At 36.4% G+C, this 15,070-nt stretch overlaps 1 protein-coding gene across 1 annotated transcript in view; it reads right to left on the bottom strand.

The window, feature by feature from the left end:
- Positions 1 to 15,025, bottom strand: part of camk1a (calcium/calmodulin-dependent protein kinase Ia) — a 30,927-nt gene extending 15,902 nt beyond the window's left edge. Inside the window, exons 1-2 of the mRNA XM_082189641.1 lie at positions 14,854 to 15,025; positions 11,608 to 11,718 (exon numbers count right to left, since the gene is read on the bottom strand). Coding sequence (XP_082045767.1) covers positions 11,608 to 11,693 — 86 coding nt within the window. The 5' untranslated portion in view covers positions 11,694 to 11,718; positions 14,854 to 15,025. The remainder of the gene's footprint in view (positions 1 to 11,607; positions 11,719 to 14,853) is intronic.
- Between the last annotated feature and the right edge of the window lie 45 nt (positions 15,026 to 15,070).

Below are 15,070 nucleotides of genomic sequence, written 5' to 3'. Positions count from 1 at the left end.
CTGCCAATGCTTTTGATAAACGCAGTTCAGGCTGACTAATCGGACAATATTTGGCCATTTCAAGATGATCGACATCAGTCAATAATAATCAAATTCAAGAATTAAAAAAAAAAAACGTTTAATAATCGTAATTGTATCATGTATATCAATTATATTAATTATACATATACATTTTTAAGAATTGTAAATATTTATTGTAAATGGTAAATGATAAAAACTGATAAATGATAAAAAAAATATCTAAGTTTGCCACCAATATATGATATAAATCTGGGGTTTGCCAGAACTGCACATTTTTGTAAAGTTAGGAATAAAAAATGAGAAATAAATGGAAAAAAGATTAATACGCAACCAAAAGTTTGGGTTCAGTACAATGTTTTTAATATTTGTGAGGGAAGTCTCTTCTGCCCACCAATGCTGCATTTATTTGATCAAAAATACTGTAAAAACTGTAATATTGTGATATATTATTCCAATTTAAAATAACTGTTTCCTATTTTTATATATTTTTAAGATCATTTTAAAATTCATCACCATTCCTATGGCAAAGCTGAATTTTAAGTATCATTACTCCAGTCTTCAGTGTCACATGATCCTTCAGAAATCCTTCTTATATGCTGATTTGGTGCTCAAGTAACATTTCTTATATTTATCAGTGATGAAAATAATTTGTGGAAACCATAAAACATTTTATGATTCTTTGATGAAATGTATTTATAAATCTTAACGGTCACTTTTGATCAATTTAATGCTCGCTCAATCAAAAAAAATTATTTCTCTAAAAAAATGTAAAGGAAAAAATGTACTGACCCTGAACCTAGGCCTAGTGTAACTCTGAACAGTTCAAAAAGTTAATGCACATGTTTTTCTAAATCATTAATGGAAAAAGCAGGGGAAAAAAGGTAATTTTACTCTTCAGCGGTAACTCAACCCTGGCTGTTGTTCAACACAACACAAAAGGGACTTGAACAGTGCTAACACCTTTTTCCCGTGGTATTTTTTTCTTTGTGTGTTGTTTGTGCAACAGAAATATTGTGAACAGCTGATATTTTATCAGGTCATACTTGTCAGGTATAGGGGAAGATGAAACAGAGTGCTGTAAGTCTGCACTCTCCAGAGGGACACAGGTTGTGCCAGAAAAAGACAAACAGCACAAGCTGTTTAATCATCCAAGTAATATTTCCATGTGTTTAGGCATCTGTGTATGTTTTTGTCTCATTCAAGCATCCTTTCAGGTTTTTAGCCTTATATGCAGACAAACACATTCATTCTCATACTCTTCCTTAAACACAAAGCCCGTGTGTTAAAACAAGCACTGTCATGTATAATCTAGCTGCCCCAAACACACACTCCCTAAACTGCCTTCTTAATCACAGAGGGAGCAATTAAACACAATTTGCCACTAAGGAAAAGAGAAATAAACAAGTCAGAGGATAAATGACAGTAGAGGAAACTTCCACTTCCTCACTCCCAAGGCTACATTTCATATATAGCTGTTAAATTATAATATATTTTTAGATATGTATCAAACTATTCAAAATTACAATCTCCTAAATATGAATACAAATAAGTACAAGGAAGTTTTGCAGCACCATGATCTTAACGAGGCCATATTATGACCTTTTCCAAAGTCTTTTGGGGTAAACTAGAATAAGTTTTAATGTTTGATTATTCAAAAAACACATTATTTTTCACATATTTTACATTGTTGCAGCACCTCTCTTCCCAGGCTGTCAGTAACACTCTGTTTAGTTCCTGTCTCCTGGTTCCTCCTTCTGAAAAGCACAATGCGCTCTGATTGGTTGGCTGGACTAGTGTGTTATGATTGGTCAACCACTTCATGTAACGGAAATGTCACACTCCTTACCATAACTGCAATTTTCAACACACTACTAACTCAACCAGGCCTTTTTTTGGGGGGGTATGCCTTGAGCGGGATTTATTTAAATGAGGAATACTGCGACATGTTTGTTCCCGGAAGAAAACGGAAAGCAGTCGAGGTGTTTCATGGAGTTGAAACAGTGTTCACTGATATATAGAATAACCCTTTGGAGTGCACTTTGTAACTTTGCAAACCCTTTTTAATGCTCAAACAGTAACATTACACACTAAAGAAAGCTGAAAATGTAAAAAAGCATATAGGTCCTCTTTAAAAGTATAAGAATGAACTAAAACTAAATAGAAGAAAACCACCTAGAACATGCTGGCAACCGCATAATGATGCCCTGGGAATCATGGATTTACACATTAATGTTTCCATTACAATACACTGTTTTAAGTCAGAGACTAAAAATCATTATTAGATTAGCCAAAATTATCTAAATATTTGCAAATATTCATTTAAAACTCTCAAAATATATGTAAAATATATTTTAAAAAAGGACAAAAAAATAATAATAACATGCATTTTGAGAATGACATGCATTTTGAGAATGACAGTAAAATTAGTCTGAATGTGTGGGCCCAGTCATTACGCATCATGTGTGCAATTGTCAGTATTTTAAAAATATTTTTAAATGCGTGCCTGTTTCATTGCATAACCCTGTAAGAGGATGATTTCAATTAAAAGGACCTTATGATATGTTGTTGTTGAGATAATACAAATAAAATGGAGGACTCCAATGACCTGGAAGCCACACTAGTGAGTCATGGTCACAGCAGGGTTGTTTATTGAGAGAGAGCATCTCATACAGCGCTGCAGCTGTCAACAAACTTTCTACTGGACTCGTATCACAGAGTTATCAAAGTGCCTTAAGTGGAGTGAGGGGAGTGTGTGTGTGTGTGTGTGTGTGTGGGGGGGGGGGGGGGGGGGACCAAAAGGAGGTCGGGAAGAAAGAAAGAAGAAAAGAAAGCGAGAGGAAATGAAGAGAGTGAGAGCTGTGCTGTTGCCGTGAGACATGGTGTAATTAAGGCCTCCCATGGCTTCCTGTGGGTAAAGGAGGAGGAAGATGGGAGAGAGAATGGAGATTAGGAAATGATACAAGACAGCCTGTGTGGGTGTTTGGGTCTGTAAATAAGAAAATTGTTTCGCAGAGACATGTAGCTGATGGAATGCCTTACATATGTTATGAGGCCAATCATTTCCCAACAGCAGCTAAAATAGATTGAAAAAATGCCCACGGTGTAAAGTGTTTCTTTAGAGAAAACATCTACACTGAAAGGAAAATGACAAACATTCATATTCATAATACATGAATATTCATAATTCACAATTCATATATACATTACACTGTAGTGTTTGCATAAGATCAAATGTTTAAATATGGTACAACAATGCTGAGGGACTTTTACTGGCAATTATTAGATTAGTCAAAGAGAATACATTTTGCCTAATATTTATTTAAAACTTTCAAAATATATGAATAATTTATAAAATAGAAGAACAACAATGCAAGGGCATTTTGAGAATGAAATTTGTCTGAATGTGTGGGCCCAGTCACTTTGCATCATGTGTATTTGAAAATCATACTGAAAAACATAACATTTTCTGAAGATACAGTTATTTAAAAATATTTTTGCTGCTTCATTGTTATGTCCTAGTGCCGTGGTTTCCAATATACATTTTGTTATACCCCTGCACCCCTAGTCCATCTCTGGTTCGTAAACTTTATGGGGGCTCGTCCAGGATCTAAAATACCCATCCCAAGACATTTGGGAAAAAATTGTCAACATATGTTCATTGGAACTATGGTTTCGGGAAACACTGACTCATTGAACTAAACTGATAATGACGAAACTTGCGACCATAGTTGGCTAACGATGCTTTTGGGAAACGCACCCCTGGGAAATAATCTGTAAAGCAATAATACAATCATTCAAAAAGTTAGTGTCAGAACACGGATTTAATGTCTCTTATCTTTATTCAAACCCCAGAAACAACTCAATTTTGTGTCTATTATGCTTTGGTCTTCCACAATAAATTCTCAATTTAATTTGTTTAAGTACATTTATTGAATACCCTATCTTAAATTCGTTTTTTTTTTTTTTTTTGCAAATATTGATCATTTATAACAAAAAAGAAAAACTTGCTACTTAGAATCACACAGACTCACTACAACAAGCTGTTATTAATAATTAAACAAAAATGCAGCATGAGTGGCCCTGTTTTTCTTTTTTATGGATGTCTTATAAAGGCTTGGGAGGTTTTTTGTAATTTTAGATTCCCTTAGAAAGCCGTATAGATTTGGCTATAACTACTGACTGAAAAAAAAATTCTGACAACATACCAACCTGACGAAACTTGCCAAATAAAACTGTCTTCCTGATAAACTAAGCGTAGTCAATACAAATTCTCCTTTCAAAACATCGGCCTCATTTTGTTTAGGAAGGTTGGGCATCAACAAAGGGACCTTCCAGACAAAAACAGCTTAGAAATTTCATTCATCCTCCTTCTGTGACATAAACTTTCATCTAAAAATAAAATATCTCATCCTGTCACTATAGCAACCATTCCCCTTTGACCTCATATGCCCACTTTGTAAATAAGATGAGCACTGTGAGCGGCTGAGAACAAAACAGCAAAGTCAAATGTTTGAATTCTGTTAGCTTTGAAAGAGCACAAAGATAAACCGTACACACATTTTGTTTCCTAAATATCCATATATTTAAACATCAACTAAACACTGAAAAAACACAGAAACACTATCACAAACCTGAAATACTAACCTCTTGTCTTACAAAAAAACATACCTTCTTCTTACAGAAATAATATAAACAAACTGTTATTTTCATATATTAGTTAGCGCAATGTCTTAAGCACTTATTCATATCATGTCATAACAAAGTCTCCAAAGTACCACCGTTCTTCATTATGTTGTTAACAGTCATGTACATTTGTATAAACTGTATAAATTACAATATGGAAAACAAGCAGACTGGATATAACTGTTAACACAACTCTTATCTCTTTTTATGGCTAGACAAAGTCTCTCAGTAAATGTAACATTAACATTTGTGTCGATTTGTAAATGTTCACCATGTTTTTTAACCATCCTCTATTTAATCCATGGTCGCAGCTAGATAAACCAAAGCAGATACAATTTCCCCAGAATAAATCAATTGACTCCACTCAAAGAATTCACGGATAAACCAATTCCATAATCTACTTTAGAAAAGAGGCTTTCTGTCAACATTTACAGTTAAATCCTCTGAACAACGCCTTACTGGCAAACTAGTCATAACCGCATCACGCTTTGAAATCAAAGCTGGGTTACAGGTTTGCTTATGCAGAGAAACCGTTCCATTTTGTGTCTATACTTGCATTAATGCGAGATTAATAGTGCAGAACAGACAAAAGAACACCTTTTGATTAATGACCGTACAATGTGTGTGGTCTAAGAGCACAGAATGACAGAAACCTTTTGAGCAACCTTTCTAAAGATTAGCCTGGTAACATTTCCCACAACATTTACAAATACAGCTTCTGCATTTCTATTGGTACAACATACATCAAGAAAGGTCTTAAGGATTTGGACTTTCACATGATATATCACTCTCTCTCTCTCTCTCTCTGTTTATTTTTGCTGATGGGGCAGACAGGTCCCAGCTGCAGCAATTTTGCCTACTACACAGTCCGCTTTAGTTCATTCAGCTCTCTGTAGAATTTGTTGTTTGCCGACAGAAGAAAACATCATGGCCTGTGGCCAAAACTAAAATTGCTCATTGACATTGAGCACGTTTCCATGCACACCAATACGCAGGTAACTAGTTTTTTTGAAATAACACGATTTAACGGTTTACATACAAATCAATAACCTGGCAATGCAAGTAAACCGTGTTTACAAGACTGTATTAAAAAACAGGTTATTCACCAGTGGTTCAAAATGTCAATGAGAGACCTGCACAGACTCACTCTCCTCTCATATTTGAAGTTTCTACAACTGTAACACTTGTCTGCCCGAGATATCACATTTTTAACATTAGTTTTATATTAAAGTCTGTCTGAGTTTTCGGTATATTTATCCTCCCCTATAGTGCGAAACACTCGCTGTGGCTGGATGCGCTTAAAGGCCCACTGACGTACCTTAGAACACGCAGCGTTGTATGATGTGTTGACGTAATTTCCACTGAAATAGGAAGCTAAGGTGGGACATATTGAATGGCTCCTCCCCCTTTTCAAATAGCCAATAGCAAATAACCAATTTAATTTATCAAATAACGCAATAAACGTGAAAAATACATACATACAATTGTTACATACAATTCATGCAGCCAAAAAAGGAAATATTAAAGATGGGTAGGTAATGACGAAATTGTCCGAGCTCTCTGGCGCGTGATAATTATGTCAGCGTCCGAATTCGCTCACTCATTTTCGTTCACTCTTTGCTGATGTAGTGCACTCAACTGCCATTCACTATCTAGGGATTAGTGAATGAGTGAACGAGTGAACGAGTGAGCGGTTTCAGACACAGCTTTAACCAACGTACAGTTGGAAAACGGAATAAAACTTGAACGTTTGAGCAGCCGAACACACATCTCCAACCCATATTGCTCCGTGACGTGTCAATGGTCGCTTTGGCCAGGTGGTATTTGTAGCATAGGGAGCGGGATGCTTTTGATTCCAGAGAGCATTTGGAAATGTCATAAAAATCTGTGATACATTTTAGTGGAAGTGAGAGACTGTAAGTTTTGAATGCTTATATCTCCTAAATGTGAATTTTGTCATTGTTTTGGGACACACCAGCTTATTCATTACCAAAAGCTAACATATTCATACTAAAAGCTAAAAAAAACTTACATTTCAGTGGGCCTTTAAATCTGCTGTACAAGGACGCTTTCCTGACACATCACACATGCGCAGTTCAAAAAGCCGACAGAACCCAGGTTAAGGTGTTTACATGCCGGGGTAATGGACAAAAATCTAGCTCTGTCGCTTGGTTTATTCATAGGCTGTTTATGATCTTACACCGATAAAGGAAAATTATTACATGCGTTTACATGACCACACGTGTTGTCGGCTTATTAAGCATAATCGGTTTAAGAACGTGCATGTAAACGCAGTTCCATTTGTACATTAACTGCACTGCTCCGGTCCAATGCAAGAATATAATACATGTAGTCAAGCGGCTTGTCCGCAGACATGTTCACTGACCGTCTGATGGATGTGACAAGCTAGACTGATTGGAAGTTCCAGAAGTCGAGGAGCACACAGGTTTTTATCAGTTTGGTGAGAAACAATTCATTTTTGCAAGATACATACAACGGCCTTAATTTATTCAAATCATTTGTGTAAAATCATTCTACTGTAAATTGTCACAGTAAATGCAATGCACTTATTTATGTAACACTGTGTCTACACTAAAAGCGACCAATGTCACATTGCTTAAGGCTGTCAGCACTGGAAGTGTCGAAGCTGAGTGTCACCTCAAGGCTTGACTTCAGGAGCAGTCACTTGTTTCCTACTTTATTTCATCAGAAATACACTTTGTATGAGCTATTTTATAACCACATGTATACATAATGCAAGTGTTGCATAAAATCATGGTTAGACTTGAATTAGTAGGCCAGAATATACGCTAAACCGTTCGAAAGTTTAGAGTCAGTATTATTTTTAAAGGTTTTTTGAAAGAAGTCACTTATGCTCATCAAGGCTTCATTTATTTAATCAAAAATACAGTGGAAACAGTAATTTGGGGAAATATTATTTCAGTTTTAAATAAATGTTTTCAATTTTAATATTTTTTTAAATGTAATTTATTGAATTGAATTCAATATTCAATTAATTTTGAGCGTCATTACTCCAGTCTTCAGTGTCACATGATCCTTCAGAAATCATTATAATATGGAGCTCAAGAAACATTTATTTTATTATTATTATTTATTATGTTGAAAACAGATGTGCTGCATAATATTTTTTGGGGAAATTGTAATACATTTTTTCAGGATTCTTTGAATAGAGCAGCATTTATATGTAAAATAAATATTTTAACATTATACATGTCTTTACTGTTACTTTTAATGTGTCCTCGCTGATTAAAAGTATTGATTTTTTTCAAGAAAAAAATCTTAATGGCCCCACATTTTTGAACGGTAGAGTATAATGTTTCATAGCAGTCAATTAATGAAATTTGTAATTAAATAAAGTAAAAAAGTTCAAAAGGGAAAAATTCAGCATAGTGGCTGGAAAACCTGTTCTATAAATAGAAAAGTGGGATCCGTCAACTGAAGGTGCATTGCAATTTGCCACAAGGGACACTTATTTTCAGATCTAACCAATCCTAAACATCACAAAAATGAAAATAACTGCGGTTGGCCACTTTATAAGTCATGGTGATGGTCTCTTTCTGTTGAAGTAGGTATTTCTTTGCCAGAATAATGTACAAAGTGGTTCATACTATATGCTGATAGTTGAACACAAAGGTATTAAAGTCGGCATGAAACAAAAGATGCAATAGTCTTATCCTCCCTATCGTATATCCGAGTGAAACGGCTTCTCAAACAAGAAAAAATGTAAAGCTAGACTTGGTTTTGTCCATTAGGAATTGATTGGATGGTTGTGTTTTGCTATTTCTCTGATAACGTGAGTGCAGGGATGTACCCCAAGCCTAAATCCGAATTCGGAAAGGCATGGAAAATGAATAATGCATTCTACGGAGCCTCCAAAGACACGGTTAGGCTTGCTGCGGTAGTCGGTTACATTACAGTACATCAGATTTCACTCATCACATGAGGATAGTAAGGAGAGCTGACTGACAGGATGATGTTGGAGGATTTAGAGCGCAACAGGATCCCGAGCATCATTGACAAAATGCATCTTGTAAAATGAGGGGTCAGTACCGCCGCTCCCTATAGACAAAGTACACGTGATTGCAAATTGGAAAGGGAAAGTGAAAAGCGAGAGTGCGTTCAAAAGCGCATTCAAAATATTTTTTCCCATCACCGTGTCCCTTTAGGCGGGGCTTATAGTATTCGGCTTCCGAATCCCTATGTGAGTGACAGTTGGTCCCGCCCTCACGCCAGTAAACGCATCATCAGAAAAAAGAAGAGATGTCGCCGAAAGAGGGAGGGGAAGTCATTTTGATTAAAGATTACAAGGGCACATGAATTTACCAAAAAAACGAAATAATGGTGTGCACGGATAAATCATTTATAATGATTACTGCAATATTCCATAACAAATACGAATTTCATGTTGACTTTAAGGACTGAGGTATTGGTACAACATAGGTCAAGCTTAACAATTGCTCCACACAGTGATGCTAAGAATTTATCTCTGGTGATTGTGTAGCATGCACAGCTCCAAAGAAGGGGATTTAACATGAGGCTGGCCATGTGAACTCAAGCTGAAGTAAGCATGCCCAAATGATTATGTTATGCCATCTGAAATAGCAGTCATTCTGGCCGCAGGAGGGGAGAGACACTCATAACAACCCCCTGATGAATATTATATGCTTGTGTATGTGTCTGGGAATTCATCACAGCTCTACACTAGTGACTTTCCCCTCAGCAGTGCCTTGGAGGTTGGCGATGCGCTTGCACCCAGTATTCGCCGTCCTGTATCTCATTCTCACATGCTTCGTGAATGTCACTAACATCCGGCATGGCAGATCAGTCTGTCCATCTGTTTATCCCTCTCTCTGGCTCTCGTCCTCAGCCACGTCACCCGAGATGGACCGAACGTGACAGTAAATGTACACACTACACCCACGCACTCTGAGGTATAAATATAACTGTGACATGAAAGGGCTAGAGCACTTAGGGTCGACGAACGCTCTACTACAACTGGCTTCAGATGAATAATAGAAGCGTTTTAAGGTCTCTCACTACATGACTTCAAAACAAACAGAAATTTTTGTAGTTGCTTTTGCAGGAAAACAAGCAGGAATAATATAAATTTAACAAATCCCCAATATTGACGGCAAATGAAAGCCCTGCTGAGTGCCACACTGAGGTGTCATTAATCACACCCGGCAAAGTGAGAAAAAGAGGCAACTGCTCCAACAGAAAATGGTTTCTGATGACACTCAGTGCCAATATATTCTGAATATTGTTTTCATAATGCCAACATGACATATTGCTATTCTTAACAGACTAAAACAAATGAAGGAGATCTACAGAGGAAGAGCTACAGAAGAAGATTAGATGGAATACTTGTTGATACCAAAGTTGCAGGTGCGATTCAACGGTCTGATGGATGAATGATTCCCATATAGTGCTAAAACAGTAAAGATGTGATTTTCCTGTACTCGTGATGTCCTTTTATTACACTGATAAAAATGATTTTGTGGTGAAGTAAATACTACAGAAAAAAACAATGTAATTTACATGAAAAAGTTAGTTCAGGCAAGAATAAAAAAACTAAGTAAATTCTATATTAGTCCTCAATTCAAGCGTGTAGAAATGAAAGCGTAAATATCAACGTTATAAAATTAAGTAAAATTACTTTTCTGATACTGGTGTTCCCATCATGCACTGGGCCTTGCATAATTAATGAGGTTGATTTTTCACTGTTTTCCAGCTGTATTTACACTGTTTTATCATTGCTTTTGTTGTTAGGATTATAGTAACTTGCCATTTTGTGACATTTGGAGTTCATTTTCTACTCAAAATGACACATTCAAACACCAAAACGATCCATCAAATGTTACCGTCATTGTGTATTGTCTACCAAGTATTGAGGTCTCTGCGTTCACATAAAGCGTAATCTCTAATCTATAGATATGGTGTCTCACACAATATCTATTGTATTAATTACTTAGATATGTCTAAGTAAGGCATAAACTTTAAAAGTGTGGTCTAATTCAATGATATATTGTTTGAGTGAAATGTATTACCAAGGAAACTTCAACTACATAGATCCTTTTACTAGCCAAGTTAAAATGACTAATTTTCTTTGTTACTTCCACTTACCTTAGTTAAGTAGAGTTTACTTAATTCCAAATGTGAAATTTACTTAAAAAAATATGCGTGCAAAAACTTGCCAAAGAAAAATTAAAACACTGTTTTTTTTCAGTGTAGATCTAATAGGGAAGTTATTAAATCAAATCATGTTTGGAGAATAATTATTAACTACAACTATTAAGAACACTTTTGTTAATTAAATTAAAAATGAAATAAAATATTAAAATATACAAAAGTAGAATTGTTACCTGGGTACGGAGCCCCTAAAGACACATGCTGGTGGGAAAACATATGAGATGGGAGCAAAATATTTATTTAAATTATTTTGCGTTCACTCACAAAAGTGATGTACTTCTGGGGGGAACGCAAAACATTTGCGAGAACGCAAAAGCATTGACATTTTTTCCTCCCATCCCATATTTTTTCCATATCCATGTCCCTTTAGGGGCTCCATACCTTGGCAACTAACTGAAAATAAGTTTAAGCACTAAAATTACTTACTGGAAATGAGTAAAAACTAAAACTGAACTAAACCCAAAACTGAAATAAAAATGAATTAAGCTTAAAAAAAAAAGAATATAAATATCAACAAAACTACTACAAAAACCTAACTCAAAATATGAATAAAAACGATAATAGCATATTAAAAATGCAAAGATAACACTGACTCAACTGCCAAATGCAAAAGGCAATTGCATAAAGCATTAATCAAACAAAGCTCTGGGCACTTTCATGGTAAATCGAGCAATTAATTTATTAAACACTCACGTCCCCAAGACCTCCTTGAAATCGTAATTTTCCTTGATATCAGTTGTCTTCTTTTTCCATCCATTTTCATCCTCTCCTAAAGGCATTGTACAGTTGATTTCCACTCAGGAACTAAAAAAAGACAGAAGTAGAGGTCAATGAAAAAGAAAATGTATAAGTTTAATACAAGACACAGACACACACAACAGAGAAAACAGTGTTTTTGGTTTCATGGCTATTATTAAATCGCTTAAATTATTTAAATTATTAAATGGATCAATGTGATTCAGCAGTATTAATGCTCCTCTGAGGAGCCACTACTGACACACACTTATTGACATTTCTAACAAGCTAGGTCGAATTAGGCTACATGAAACAGAGTACACCATCACACTGCAGGACTACTGGTTATCTGAGCAGGTCGTGCATTCCATAAGAGAGAGAGAGTGAGTGAGTGAGTCTGTGTCTACCCATAATTTCCCCTTAAAAAGTTTTTATTTTATTTTATTCAACATATAAACTCATACACACACACATAATATACAAATATACAATATATATATATATATATATATATATATATAGTAAAATTTACAACAACAAAAAACAGCCAGAAATTCACTGTAAAAAATTTTGTGACAATGTTTCCACGTTTTTACAGGATGTCTGTATATTTTACAATTTATAATAACAGTATATTTCATACATCCCCGGTTTCACAGACAAAGCTTAAGCCTAGTCCCAGACTAAAATGCATGTTTGAGCGGTTTTAACTGAAAGCAACTTGCACAAAAATTTCTTAAATTGTCAATGTCAGTGCCATTGTTTTGTCTCAAGATGCACACCAAGTTTTTCTAAGGCACGTTTATAAAAGCTACTTAAATGTCCTAATTCAGGGGTGTCAAACTCAGTTCCTGGAGGGCCACAGCCCTGCAGAGTTTAGCTTCAACCCTAATTAAACACACCTGATCAGCTAATCAAGTCATTCGGGCGTATTTGAAAACTGCAGGTGTGTGTGTGTGTGTGTGTGTGTGTGTGTGTGTGTGTGTGTGTGTGTGTGTGTGTGTGTGTGTGTGTGTGTGTGTGTGTGTGTGTGTGTGTGGTGTGTGTGGTGTGTGTGGTGTGTGTGTGTGTGTGTGTGTGTGTGTGTGTGTGTGTGTGTGTGTGTGTGTGGGGGGGGGGGGGGGGTGTGGGGGTGTGGGGGTGTGTGTGGGTGTGGGTGTGTGGGTGTGGGTGTGTGGGTGTGTGGGTGTGGGGGTGTGGGTGTGGGTGTGGGGGTGTGGGTGTGGGTGTGTGTTGAAGCAGGGTTGGAACAAATCTCTGTAGGGCTGTGGCCCTCCAGGAACTGAGTTTGACACCTGTGTCCTAATTGAACTAATGCCTAATTCTGACTTAATCTAAGCCATGTTTGTGAAACCAGGCCATAATGTTTATACACCTACTTTAACTACCAAAAGCTGCCTTTTTACCTTAGAATACCGATAACCACCACAATAATTCAGGTGGCACAATAGAACATGATGAATCAGAGTTCATTGTAAGCGGCTGTTAGTAAAACATGGCTAATACTCATACAAAGACTATGCACAGGGTCATACACAAAACACTATCAGGGTAACACACACGATGACACTAAAATAATGCAATAAAAATGTACTAAATAACATAAAAATGTAACACAAAACACACTAATGCAAGAGCATCACCAAGCACCACCATGTTTAACTGTAGGCAGAGTGTTCTTTTCAGCATATGCTTCAATCTTCTTCCTCCAGACATACCACTGATCCATAGAGCCCAAAAGTTCCAGTTTTGTTTCATTGCTCCACATAACAGAATCCCAAAACTTCTGTGGCTTATTTATATGATTTTGAGCAAATTGGAGCCTCTTGTGCTTTTGGGTCAGTAGTGATGTACGTCTTGGAGTTCTGGCATGCGTTTAGTATGTGCCTTACACTGTGCAAGCTGAAACCTCAGTGCTTGTTGCCACCAAGTCTTGCTGCAGGTCTTTTACAGTCACTCAATGGTTTTTATGAACCTGCCTTCTCAGAAATCTGGTTGCAGCCATTGATAGGTTCCTTTTTCTGCCCCGTCCAGGAAGTGTAACCACTGTTCCTTTAACTATGAACTTGTGAACTATGCTTCCAACGGTGTCCCTAGGAACATTTAGTGCATTCTCTATCTTTTTGTATCCTGTTCCTTGTTTGTGAAGGGCGGTGATATCTTCTCAAAAAATGTTTAAACCATTCTTTTGACTTATAGCCATATTTTTAACATGCAGTCAAACGTGACACTCAACAAACCAAGTCGGTTCAGATATTTCATGTGTTTAAGCTTAAGCACACCTGGTGCAACTAATGAATCCCTTGATTAGCTGCATCAGGTGTACTTGAGACAACACCTATTTTGCAGATTTGTGCTGTTGATAGGGATTCTATTTTTTTTTAAAGGTCTGTGAAAGAAGGTGTGTAACACACACACACACACACTATATATATATATATATATATATATATATATATATATATATATATATTACACACCCTCTTTCACAGACCTTCAAAAAAAAATCTTTATTTCGTACCCTGTTCATAGAAATTGCCAGACAAAATAACAAACAACTAAGCAGATCCGGCAACCCTTAACTCTCAAATGTATGCATATCATAACTTTTATGCTTTCAACATCTTACAGTTACTTAGAGTAATCCCATGATGTTTGAACATGTATCATAGTAATTACATGCTATTATATAAACATCAGTACGTTACTTTTAGCAAAATAATACACATAGGCTACAACAAAACAAGGCTAAAAATCAACTATGATCTTAGGAAAAACGCTGTTTCACAGATAAATTGAAAACATACAATTCACAAAAACCCTTACCAATGTCTCAAAGTGCTCCGCATCTCGAGTCATTGAACAAGCAATGCACTATGCCAATGGATGCATATTGTTCGTGTATGTATAAGTGTGTGTGTATTCAGACACTGCGCATATGCGCATGCAGAAGTCTGATGCCACCTGCACTAATAATCTTCTATGAACAGAAGAGGAAACTATATGAATTGACTGAAAAAAGGAGGCGTTTTCTGTTTTAAATCGACGTTATCTTACACAGACACCGAATGCAACTGTCTGTAGGCTATTGCCCACATCATGCATTAAAGCTTGTGGCATTGCAGAAGATTATGCTTCTACATTTAAATCAGTTCAGGCACATCAACCGCTGACTTCGAGGAAAACTTAAAATAAATGCAATACCTGATCGACTGCTCCTATGGAGGGATGGTCCTCTTCTGGCTCTTTATCTATCCGCAATTCTCTTTCGATGCAATAGTTGCGGGATCTACCCTGACGTCAAATAGCGAGTGGAGGAGGCGTCTTATTTGAATGATTCAATATAATGATACAATCCGGACATCATGATACTATTCCCGAGTGCCATTCGCAGAACCCTATAGATTGTTGGACCACAATG

This window comes from Leuciscus leuciscus (genome assembly GCF_965113295.1).
Source record: "Leuciscus leuciscus genome assembly, chromosome: 14".
NCBI classification, from domain to species: Eukaryota; Metazoa; Chordata; class Actinopteri; order Cypriniformes; family Leuciscidae; genus Leuciscus; species Leuciscus leuciscus.
Note: the sequence above shows the minus strand (reverse complement) of the source record. Positions and strands in the feature narration are given on the sequence as shown.